The sequence below is a fragment of the Dama dama genome, chromosome 16, assembly GCF_033118175.1.
Source record: "Dama dama isolate Ldn47 chromosome 16, ASM3311817v1, whole genome shotgun sequence".
NCBI classification, from domain to species: Eukaryota; Metazoa; Chordata; class Mammalia; order Artiodactyla; family Cervidae; genus Dama; species Dama dama.
Window position 1 is genome coordinate 38,196,790 of NC_083696.1, and position 10,814 is coordinate 38,207,603.

Consider the following 10,814-nt stretch of genomic DNA (forward strand, 5'->3'; position numbering starts at 1 on the left):
TTTACATTAGGACAAAGAAGGTTTCCATCTGTCATTCAGCAAGATTGTGTGTGTTGTATTCAGTCGCTCAGTCATGTCTGACATTGCGATCCCGTGGACTCCTCTGTCCATGGACTACTCCAGGCAAGAATATTGGAGTGGGTTGCCATTTACTCCTCCAGGGGATCTTCCCGAGCCAGGGATCAAACCCACGTCTTTTGTGTGTCCTGCATTGGGAGGTAGATTCTTTACCAATAGCTCTACCTACTAAATCATTATTGTTACATTTTAGTAATCTTGAGGTGCTTTTTTTAAAAGCTAAAAAAATGAAGCCATTTTCCCTTTATATAGCCATACTTTAAAATTTAAGAGATTTCTAAATTTAGGGGGGAAAAGTGTATAACTGTAAAATTCAATTCTTTTGAATCCTATTTACTAAATTCAGCTTCATGGCAAATTCATCTGTCACTAGAACTGTGACAAGGGTCAGTTTGTCACTAAACCTCCACATTCTATTAATTGTATATTTGTTTGATACCCGATATGGTTCTGTAGAAAATAAACAAGTTTGGCCTTTGCCCTTGAGATCTATGACAGTGCTAAGGCAGGCTTCATGAGCATGACTCACAGTAAAGGAATTCACATACCATGTGGCTGCATTCATCTAAAAATTTAAAAGCATTTTTCAAAGACTGACTGTCAACTGATGGAAATTCTGTTCAGTTCAGTTGCTCAGTCGTGTCCCACTCTTTGCGACCCCATGAACCACAGCACGCCAGGCCTCCCTGCCCATCACCAACTCTCAGAGTCCACCCAAACCCATGTCCATTGTGTCGGTGATGCCATCCAACCATCTCATCCTCTGTAATCCCCTTCTCCTCCTGCCCCCAATCCCTCCCAGCATCAGGGTCTTTTCAAATGAGTCAGCTCTTCACATCAGGTGGCCAAAGTATTGGAGTTTCACCTTTAACATCAGTCCCTCAAATGAACACCCAGGACTGATCTCCTTTAGGATGGATTGGTTGGATCTCCTTGCAGTCCAACGGACTCTCAAGAGTCTGCTCCAACACCACAGTTCAAAAGCATCAATTCTTCGGCGCTCAGCTTTCTTTATAGTCCAACTCTCGCATCCATACATGACCACTGGAAAAACCATAGCCCTGACTAGACGGACCTTTGTTGGCAAAGTAATGTCTCTGCTTTTTAATATGCTAATTAGGTTGGTCATAACTTTCCTTCCAAGGAGTAAGCGTCTTTTAATTTCATGGCTACAATCACCATCTGCAGTGATTTTGGAGCCCCCAAAAATAAAGTCAGCCACTGTTTCCACTGTTTCCCCATCTATTTGCCATGAAGTGATGGGACCAGATGCCATAATCTTAGTTTTCTGAATGTCGAATTTAAGCCAACTTTCTCACTCTCCTCTTCCATTTTCATCAAGAGGCTCTTTAGTGCTTCTTCACTTTCTACCATAAGGGTGGTGTCATCTGCTTATCTGTTACTGATATTTCTCCCGGCAATCTTGATTCCAGCTTGTGCTTCCTCCAGCCCAGCGTTTCTCATGATGTACTCTGCATATAAGTTAAATAAGCAGGGTGACAATATATAGCCTTGAGTACTCCTTTTCCTAATTGGAACCAGTCTGTAGTTCCATGTCCAGTTCTAACTGTTGCTTCCTGACCTGCATACAGGTTTCTCAAGAGGCAGGTCACGTAGTCTGGTATCCCCATCTCTTTCAGAATTTTCCACAGTTTATTGTGATCCACACAGTCAAAGGCTTTGGCATAGTCAATAAAGCAGAAATAGATGTTTTTCTGGAACTTTCTTGCTTTTTCAATGATCCATCAGACATTGGCGATTTGATCTCTGGTTCTGCTGCCTTTTCTAAAACCAGCTTGAACATCTGGAAGTTCACAGTTCATGTATTGCTGAAGCCTGGCTTGGAGAATTTTAACTTTACTAGTGTGTGAGATGAGTGCAATTGTGCGGTACTTTGAGCATTCTTTGGCATTGCCTTTCTTAGGGATTGGAATGAAAACTGACCTTTTCCAGTCCTGTGGCCACTGCTGAGTTTTCCAGATTTGCTGGCATATTGAGTGCAGCACTTTCACAGCATCATCTTTCAGGATTTGAAATAGCTCAACTGGAATTCCATCACCTCCACTAGCTTTGTTTGTAGTGATGCTTCCTAAAGACCACTTGAGTTCACATTCCAGGATGTCTGGCTCTAGGTGAGTAATCCCACCATCGTGATTATCTGGGTTGTGAAGATCTTTTTTGTACAATTCTTCTGTGTATTCTTGCCACCTCTTCTTAATATCTTCTGCTTCTCTTAGGCCCATACCATTTCTGTCCTTTATTGAGCCCATCTTTGCATGAAATGTTCCCTTGGTATCTCTAGTCTTTCCTGTTTGATTGTTTTCCTCTATTTCATTGCATTGATCACTGAGGAAGGCTTTCTTATCTCTTCTTGCTATTCTTTGGAACTCTGTATTCAAATGGGTATATCTTTCCTTTTCTCCTTTGCTTTTTGCTTCGCTTCTTTTCACAGCTATTTGTAAGCCCTCCTCAGACAGCCATTTTGCTTTTATGCATTTCTTTTTCTTGTGGATTGTCTTGATTGATGTCTCCTGTACAATGTCACAAACCTTCGTCCATAGTTCATCAGGCACTCTGTCTGTCAGATCTAGTCCCTTAAATCTATTTCTCACTTCCACTGTATAGTCACAAGGGATTTGATTTAGGACATACCTGAATGGTCTAGTGGTTTTCTCCACTTTCTTCAATTTCAGTCTGAATTCGGCAATAAGGAGTTCATGATCTGAGCCACAGTCAGCTTGGGTCTTGTTTTTGCTGACTGTATAGAGCTTCTCCATCTGTGACTGCAAAAAATATAATCAATCTGATTTCTGTGTCAACCACTGGTGATGTCCATGTATAGAGTCTTCTCTTGTGTTGTTGGAAGAGGGTGTTTGCTATGACCAGTGCGTTCTCTTGGCAAAACTCTATTAGCCTTTGACCTGTTTCATTCTGTTTCCAAGGCCAAATTTGCCTGTTACTCCAGGTGTTTCTTGACTTCCTACTTTTGCATTCGAGTCTCCTGTAATGAAAAGGACATCTTTTTGGGGTGTTAGTTCTAGAAGGTCTTGTAGGTGTTCATAGCACTGTTCAACTTCAGCTTCTTCAGCATTACTGGTCATGGCATAGACTTGGATTACCGTGATATTGAATGGTTTGCCTTGGAGACGAACAGAGATCATTCTGTCGTTTTTGAGATTGCATCCAAGTGCTGTGTTTTGGACTCTCCTGTTGACTATGATGACTATGATGGCTATGATGGGATTCCTGCCCATGGTAGTAGATATAATGGTCATTTGAGTTAAATTCACCCCTTCCAGTCCATCTTAGTTCCCTGATTCCTAGAATGTTCATTCTTGTCATCTCCTGTTTGACCACTTCCAATTTGCCTTGATTCATGGACCTAACATTCCAAGTTCCTATGCAATATTGCTGTTTAAAGCATTGAACCTTGCTTCTATCACCAGTCCCATCCACAACTGGGTGTTGTTTTTGCTTTGGCTCCATCCCTTCATTCTTTCTGGAGTTATTTCTCCACTAATCTCCAGAAGCATATTGGGCACCTACCGACCTGGGGAGTTCATCTTTCAGGGTCCTATTGTTTTGCCTTTTCATACTGTTCATGGGGTTCTCAAGGCAAGAATACTGAAGTGGTTTGCCAGTCCCTTCTCCAGTGGACCACATTCTGTCAGACCTCTCCACCATGACCCGTCCATCTTGGGTGGCCCCACACAGCATGGCTTAGTTTCATTGAGTTAAACAAGGCTGTGGTCCATGTGATCAGATTGGCTAGTTGTCTGTGATTGTGGTTTCAGTCTGTCTGCCCTCTGATGCCCTCTCTCAGTACCTAGCATCTTACTTGGGTTTCTCTTACCTTGGACGCCGACCCTGGCCTTGGTCGTGGGGTAGCTCCTTTCCACCACGCTTCCGCGTCATCGCAGCCCCTGCGCTACCAGTAATCCAAGGACACTTAACCAGGGATAAAAGATTAACATGACAAGGATCAAAGTCTCAACTCCCCTTTCATCAGTCTTAACCAAAGACACATCTGCTTCACCAATACTTGTTACAGCACATCACAACTTAAACAGCATCCATCATTCAGACAAAATGGACTCTTGTTGAAAACCAGCCTCTCATTACCTTCATAGGGAGATAAGATCCCATTCCTCCATGTCACAATGGCCCTTAAATTATTCAAAGTATCTAAATGAGATAAAGTCAATCACTTACATTCTATTTTCTAAATCCCCCTCTATTTGCAATTAAAGTTCATCTTCTTCCCTACGCTATCTGACAACCTCCACAGCGGTGGCTGGGCAAAGAAGTTTATTTGGGTGGACCAACATTGCTTTTTATGCCAAAATCCTTGCAGATGTAATTTATTCTAGAGGACATTGGGCAACAAGTGACTGATCTGGCATCCTACTCAAGGAGAAATTTCCAATCTTAACTCTAAAGTGAACACACATCCAGTTATTTTGATGTTTAGCGAATGTAACATTTTACTGCTTAGCGAATGTAACATACCTTCATCCAACTGGACATGAAGATTTAATTCTGAGTCAGTTAAAACACATCTTAGATGCAGAAAAGGAAACAGATCTAATCAGGTTAAGAGGTCCTTACCTTTCATTCATTCATTCCAATCTAGATTTATTGAATGCTGACTAAATGCTGGGGACTTATTAATAGATGCTTAAATAAGATGCGATCTTTTGACTATCATGACTTACAGACTGGGGTAAATTAGGGGAAGATAATCATGTATTCAAATAAATATAATAAAGAGTAATGGTTCTCTTTTTTAAATGCTTTTACTGTGTAAATATAACGTCCAGTGGCTCACTTCTGGGGTGGAATGTCTATCTTTGAAATTTAGATCATGAGATCTGCTTTTCAGGGCTGTAATAATGAGCAAGGTTAGATTCATTCACATGCCAGGTAACTATTATTTCTCATCTTTGTACTCCCATGACCTTTAGCATAGGGATTTGTGTCTTTTAACTCAATAACCATCTACTGAAATGAGCTGAACCTCTGGCTGGTTATTTTTGCACTAGGCACATTCAAACTGCTACATTTCTCTTTACCTTTTTGATACTATAGAAGGCTGGCAAGAAAGACAATGTGGTATATATACACAATGGAATACTACTCAGCCATACAAAAGAACGGAATAATACCATTTGCAGCACCATGGATGGACCTAGAGATTCTCATACTAAGTGAGCCAGACAGACAAACATAGCCTATTGTTTATATGCGAGATCTCAAATATGATACAAATGAACTTATTTGCAAAACTGAAATAGAATCTGAGACATAGAAAACACATTTAGGGTTACCAGAGGAAAAAGGAGGGGGATAAATGAGTTTGGGATCAGCAGATGATACACATTACTGTATATAAAATACAAACAGCAAGGACATAGTGTATAGCACAGGCAACCACACTCAATATTGTGTAATAACCTATAAGGGAAAAGCACCTGAAAAAGAATATATGTACATATATTTTTTGGTATATATATATATAAATATATACATGCACACACATATACACACATGCACACATATGGGCTTCCCTCAGCTGGTAAAGAATCTACCTGCAATGAGGGAGACCTGGGTTCAAATCCCTGGGTTGGGAAGATCCCTGGAAGAGGGCAAGGCACTCCAGTATTCTGGCCTGGAGAATCCCCGTGGACAGGGCAGTCTGGTGGGCTGCAGTCCACAGGGTCACAGAGTCAGACACAACCGAGTAACTAAGCACATATATGCATACATACATACGTGTGTATGATCGCTTCGCTTTAACTAAGCACATACACGCATACATACATACATACATACGTGTGTATGATCACACTGCTTTAACTAAGCACATACATACGTGTGCATGATTGCATCGCTTTGCTGTACACCTGAAACTAACAGACACTGTAAGTCAACAATACTCCAATGTTTGAAAATAAAGAGACTTCCCTGGTGGTCAGTTGAGATTCCGCACTCCCACTGGAGAGGATGCGAGTTCGATCCCTGGTTGGGGAATTAAGATCCTGCATGATGGGGCCAAAAAGGTTAAATAAATAGACCTGCTGTAGACACAGGGCACTCTACCCCATACTCTGTGATGACCTATAAGGGCGGAGAGCTGGGGGAGGGAGCAGGTATACACGTGTGTGTGGCTGGTTCCCTTTGCTGAACAACGGAGGGTAACACAGCCCTGTCGATCAACTACTCTCCAATAAAGATTTAAAAAAATAATAAATAGTCAAAGAAGGAACCTGGAGGGTAGAAGACTAGGGGATTTCCAAACTCCTACCATTTCCTTTAGCGATTCTCTATGGGTTTGGGGCAGTACCAATACTCACTTCTTATTACTTATAACTCAGCTCGTTTTACACATGGGGAGTCTAAGAGCTGAGACCCGCTCCCATACATCCTGACTATACAGTTACTATTACATGGGCTCCTCTGTGACAGTTCCCATGTGTGCCCTTTAGCATGACTTAGTCTAAGACAGCTATTTTCCTTGAACTCTTGATTGGCCTGTCAGTTTCCTCAAGGGAATTCTACCTAGCTAGATTTTAATCTCTTTGAATTGTGAGCTCGACTATAAAAGTCTTAGGTGAGATTTTAATGGCCAAGATTTAACTAAATTTAATAGATACACCAGTGGGTATTCCAATTATATACACCATTAAGGGCTTGATGTGAGGCTTTAAGAAATTACTATTGGAAAAAAAAAAACAACATAGTCCATGTGCAATGCAATTTACCAGTGGGGAAGATTTCAACGTCTTGGAAAAGTTTCATATAAAAGGGAAGCTAGAAAAATGAACAGTCAGATTCAACACACTTCAAAGGAAGCTTGAGATCTGGGGGACTGTCTGCTCTCAAACAGGTAAAATGCTTTGTATTTCTAGCACTTTTGTTTAGACTGCATGCTATTGTCTGTCTATAGGGCATTTTATACCCTAAGGGCTTAAGGCCAGGTGTGGTGTCTAAAGAAGACTTGACCTTCCGGGTCCTTGTCACCTCCAGCCACAGAGCCCCAGCCCGCGGGGAACTGCAAGAGCTCATCAACCAATATTTGATTCTGTCTTTAGCTTCTTCCCCACCAATGGAAATTTAATCTGTGAGAATTCCACATGTCATCAGATGGCTCAAGGCTACCGTGGCCAGGGAGGCAGCTGGTCTGGGACTCGGAGCTTTGGAAAGTGTGAGGTCCTCTCTCATGCTCACAGATGGTCCAGTCGGCGGTCATGTGGAAGACCAAAAGACACACACTCAGCAAAATGCAATTAGCGCCGTAGGGTAACCACTTCATGTCAAGCAACTGTTATCAGCCAGAGACTTCTAGTCGGAGCCACTTTTCAGAGCAGATGGCCCAATTTTCTTTATCTCAGGAAAGAATCTCAATCACAGGGGGAGAAAGTACTAAGGCAAAAAGTGAATTTGATAAAGGAGGAATCCTGAGGTGTGGATAACCAAATAAATAATAAAAATCAGAAGAGTTTAGTTCTGAAAAGTACTCAACATGTTAGTTTAAGGGACTGGCTTTGTCTCTAAGGCAAGAAAGTACCTGTATGTGAAAACTAGATTACTCCCGCTTTCGTCTTCTGCCGGGTGAGTGACCCCAGTGATAGGCTTTTTGCCAAAGAGGTCTTTGCTTAACCCAGTCTGGGTCTATTTTTATCACTGCTGATACTCCTCAGAATGGAGCCGACTCCCAAACTTCTAGCTGGACTAATCCTGCTGACTCTCTGTGTGGTGGGTTGCTCTGGTCAACACTGGTCCTATGGGCTGCGCCCTGGAGGAAAGAGAAATGCTGAGAACGTGATTGATTCTTTCCAAGAGGTAAGTCCCTCTCAACTTCAAAATAAGACATGCCTTATGTGATCCAATTGAAGGATTCTAAAATCCTCTATGTGCCCAAGTGTGCTATGAATTATTCCCCCTGACCCAGGTATTCCTGGGGAGATAAGGCACTTTCCAAGTCAAGTCCCATTCCTGCTTTAATTCAGACAGAGACCAATGGAACAAAAAACAGGAATGATTCCAGAGGAGCTATACTCTAACGATACAGAATTGCCGAAAGACCTAGAAACAATAAGGCTTCCCAGGTGGCTTCGTGGTAAAGAATCATCTGCCTGCAATGCAGGAGACCTGGGTTCCATCTCTGGGTCAGGAAGATCCCCTGGAGGAGGAAATGGCAACCCACTCCAGTGTTCTTGCCTGGAGAATCCTCTGGACAGAGGAGCCTGGCGGGCTACAGCCCATGGTGTTGCAAAGAGGCGGACACGACTGAGTGACTGAGCATAGCACAGTATGAAATAAAGAAGCCCAGAATCCTCTCCACAGACTATTTGCAAAGCGATTCTCTATTAACTATGACATATTTAGTACAAACTAGAAAATTAGATCAATCCTAGTCATAACAATAAGCTCTTGTATATTTTTGTACACCGTCTCCTTGTGAGGTTCAAAGTGCTTCATCCTCATCACCTCTAGGGAGAAAAATATTCTCTCTCCTTACTATGGCCTCCAGAGCTGCATCCCAATCTATAAAAGTGTCTGACAGCATCCCATAAAAAAAAAATTTAAAAATCCTACATGTTGCATGGTGCAGCCCTCCAGAGCTGCACCCCAATCTATAAAAGTGTACGGCAGCATCCCATAAAAAAATTTTCTTAAATCCTACATGTTGCATGGTGCAGCCAGAAAAAAAAAAAAAAACATTTTTTAAAAAGAGAATTGAAAAAAATAAAGTCCCCATCCCAACTCGCAAGTTTCTCAGTCCCACCGTCCCCTGACTTCACCTTCCACACATAATTTTTTGTGGAAATGAAAAATCCCATTTCATTTCTTTACCTCCACCTTCAATAATCTTTTTTCGCAGATAGCCAAAGAGGTCGATCAGCCAGTGGAACCTAAGCGCTGCGGGTGCATTGTTCACCAGTCCCATTCTCCTCTGAGGGACCTGAAAGAAGCTCTGGTGAGTTACCACGTTGACAACATGGAGCGTTAGAGATGGATGGGTCCTGGGTACCACCTCCTGGGTCATCCTCTTAGGACAACTCCCTCTCAGCCACGGCAGGGCTTACCTTCCTGACGGCCTGAATTCCTCTTGTACTGGGTCCTTGTCATTTCTTAACACCCTTTTTCAGTGGTTACACAGTACTAATGGCTGGAACCTTTTTCCCTTTCTTAAATTGAAATCTCTTTGCAAACTGTGTCCACTAATCTCAGCTCTGGTCTTAGGAATAACTGACAGATCTCTTTCCACAGCTACATGTCCTTCAGGTATATTCATCAAACTCTCTGGATCATTCTTCTCTAGGCTAATCCACACTTCTCCACTGATTTCTTCAAGAGTTCTTGGTATAACACAGTTTTCCCTGGGAAATGTAGAAATAAAAATTGGTGTGCTACAGAATTTTCTTTTTCTTTGGAATAAAAAATCCCCAACTGATCAATTTACAATTCAGAGCCACAGATTCGATTTCTGGTTTTCTGATTGCACAAACTAGTTTCCAAATTCCCACCCTAAACGGGAATCTACTAACTCAATGTAGGTTTTCTATTTTTTAAAATGTATAATGAGACTTGAATATAGAAATTGAATCCTGAATTCAATATTGATATTCTCTGAGCAATGTGGTCCACTTATTTGCAGCAGTTAGAAGGCATTACAGGCTTTCCTGGTGGCTCAGATGGTGAAGAATCTGTCTGCAGTGTGGGAGAACTGGGTTCAATCCCTGGGTTGGGAAGATCCCCTGGAGGAGGGCATGGCAACCCACTCCAGTATTCTTGCCTGGAGAATTCTATGGAGAAAGCATTACAGTTCATTTTCAGTTATGCCCAGGCACAGAGAAAGCCTGAATACATCCCACCTGCAGATGAGTGACAGGAAGAAGAAAAAGGGGACAGGGACTTCTCTGGTGGTCCAGTGGCGAGGGCTCCATGACCCAATGCAGGGGGCCCAGGTCCAACCCTGGTCAGAGAACTGGATCCCACATGCCGCAACTAAGGCCAGGTGCAGCCAAATAAATTTTTAAAATAAATCACAACAATGTAAAAACCACTCTTTTTAAAAAAAGTGGACAAATATCTTTATTTCCTTTTTTTCCAATCCTACTTACCTCATGATAAAATAAAAGCAAGCTGTGGCATTTTCTGAATGCGACACTAGAAAGACAGAATTGAGGCAAAGACTGGATTAATAATAGATGAACAAGTCAAAAGACAAATTTCTCTTTCACCTCTGTCCTCACACCCCATACTTAGAAACAAGGTATTAATAGATCTTATGTTTATTTGATTTATAAAGCATGATTCAGCTCTCTAGCACTTGTTAATGTGAAGAAAAAATGGATTATTTAAATATCAATATTTTAAAAAATTTAAATGTCCAAAACAATGACACTCAGCTCAGAAAATCAACTTTGATATATTTATTATTGACTTATTTTCCAGGAAAGTCTGATTGAAGAGGAAACTGGGCAGATGAAGATATAAATCCACAGGACCAGAAAAACTGATAACACTGAAGTATAATTCTGATTTTGAAATCTGTGACCCATTTAACATCTGTAAATTGTGTGAATTTCAGAAATTCTTACACCAGGTTGCATGGATTTCATTATGGAAGTGCTTGTATTGGGAATAAAATGGCATAAATGTTAAGTCTTTCTCTAACTCAGAACTCTGGTGTGGGAGGGACATGGTAAGCCTCCATGCATACTAGTGTG

At 41.6% G+C, this 10,814-nt stretch overlaps 1 protein-coding gene across 1 annotated transcript; it reads left to right on the forward strand.

Annotated features, from left to right (window-relative positions):
* Positions 1 to 7,773: 7,773 nt before the first annotated feature.
* Positions 7,774 to 9,091, forward strand: GNRH1 (gonadotropin releasing hormone 1). Its single transcript, XM_061164047.1, has 2 exons — positions 7,774 to 7,920; positions 8,963 to 9,091. Exons 1-2 carry the CDS (start codon positions 7,780 to 7,782, stop codon positions 9,089 to 9,091), a joined length of 270 nt encoding a protein of 89 aa, XP_061020030.1. The 5' UTR covers positions 7,774 to 7,779.
* The last annotated feature ends 1,723 nt before the right edge of the window (positions 9,092 to 10,814 follow it).

Bases quoted from the DNA above. Each gene is read 5' to 3' on its own strand.
- GNRH1 (XM_061164047.1), top strand. From the start codon at position 7,780: ATGGAGCCGACTCCCAAACTTCTAGCTGGACTAATCCTGCTGACTCTC. The intron at 7,921-8,962 runs GTAAGTCCCTCT...CTTTTTTCGCAG, and splicing joins TGATTGATTCTTTCCAAGAG to ATAGCCAAAGAGGTCGATCA.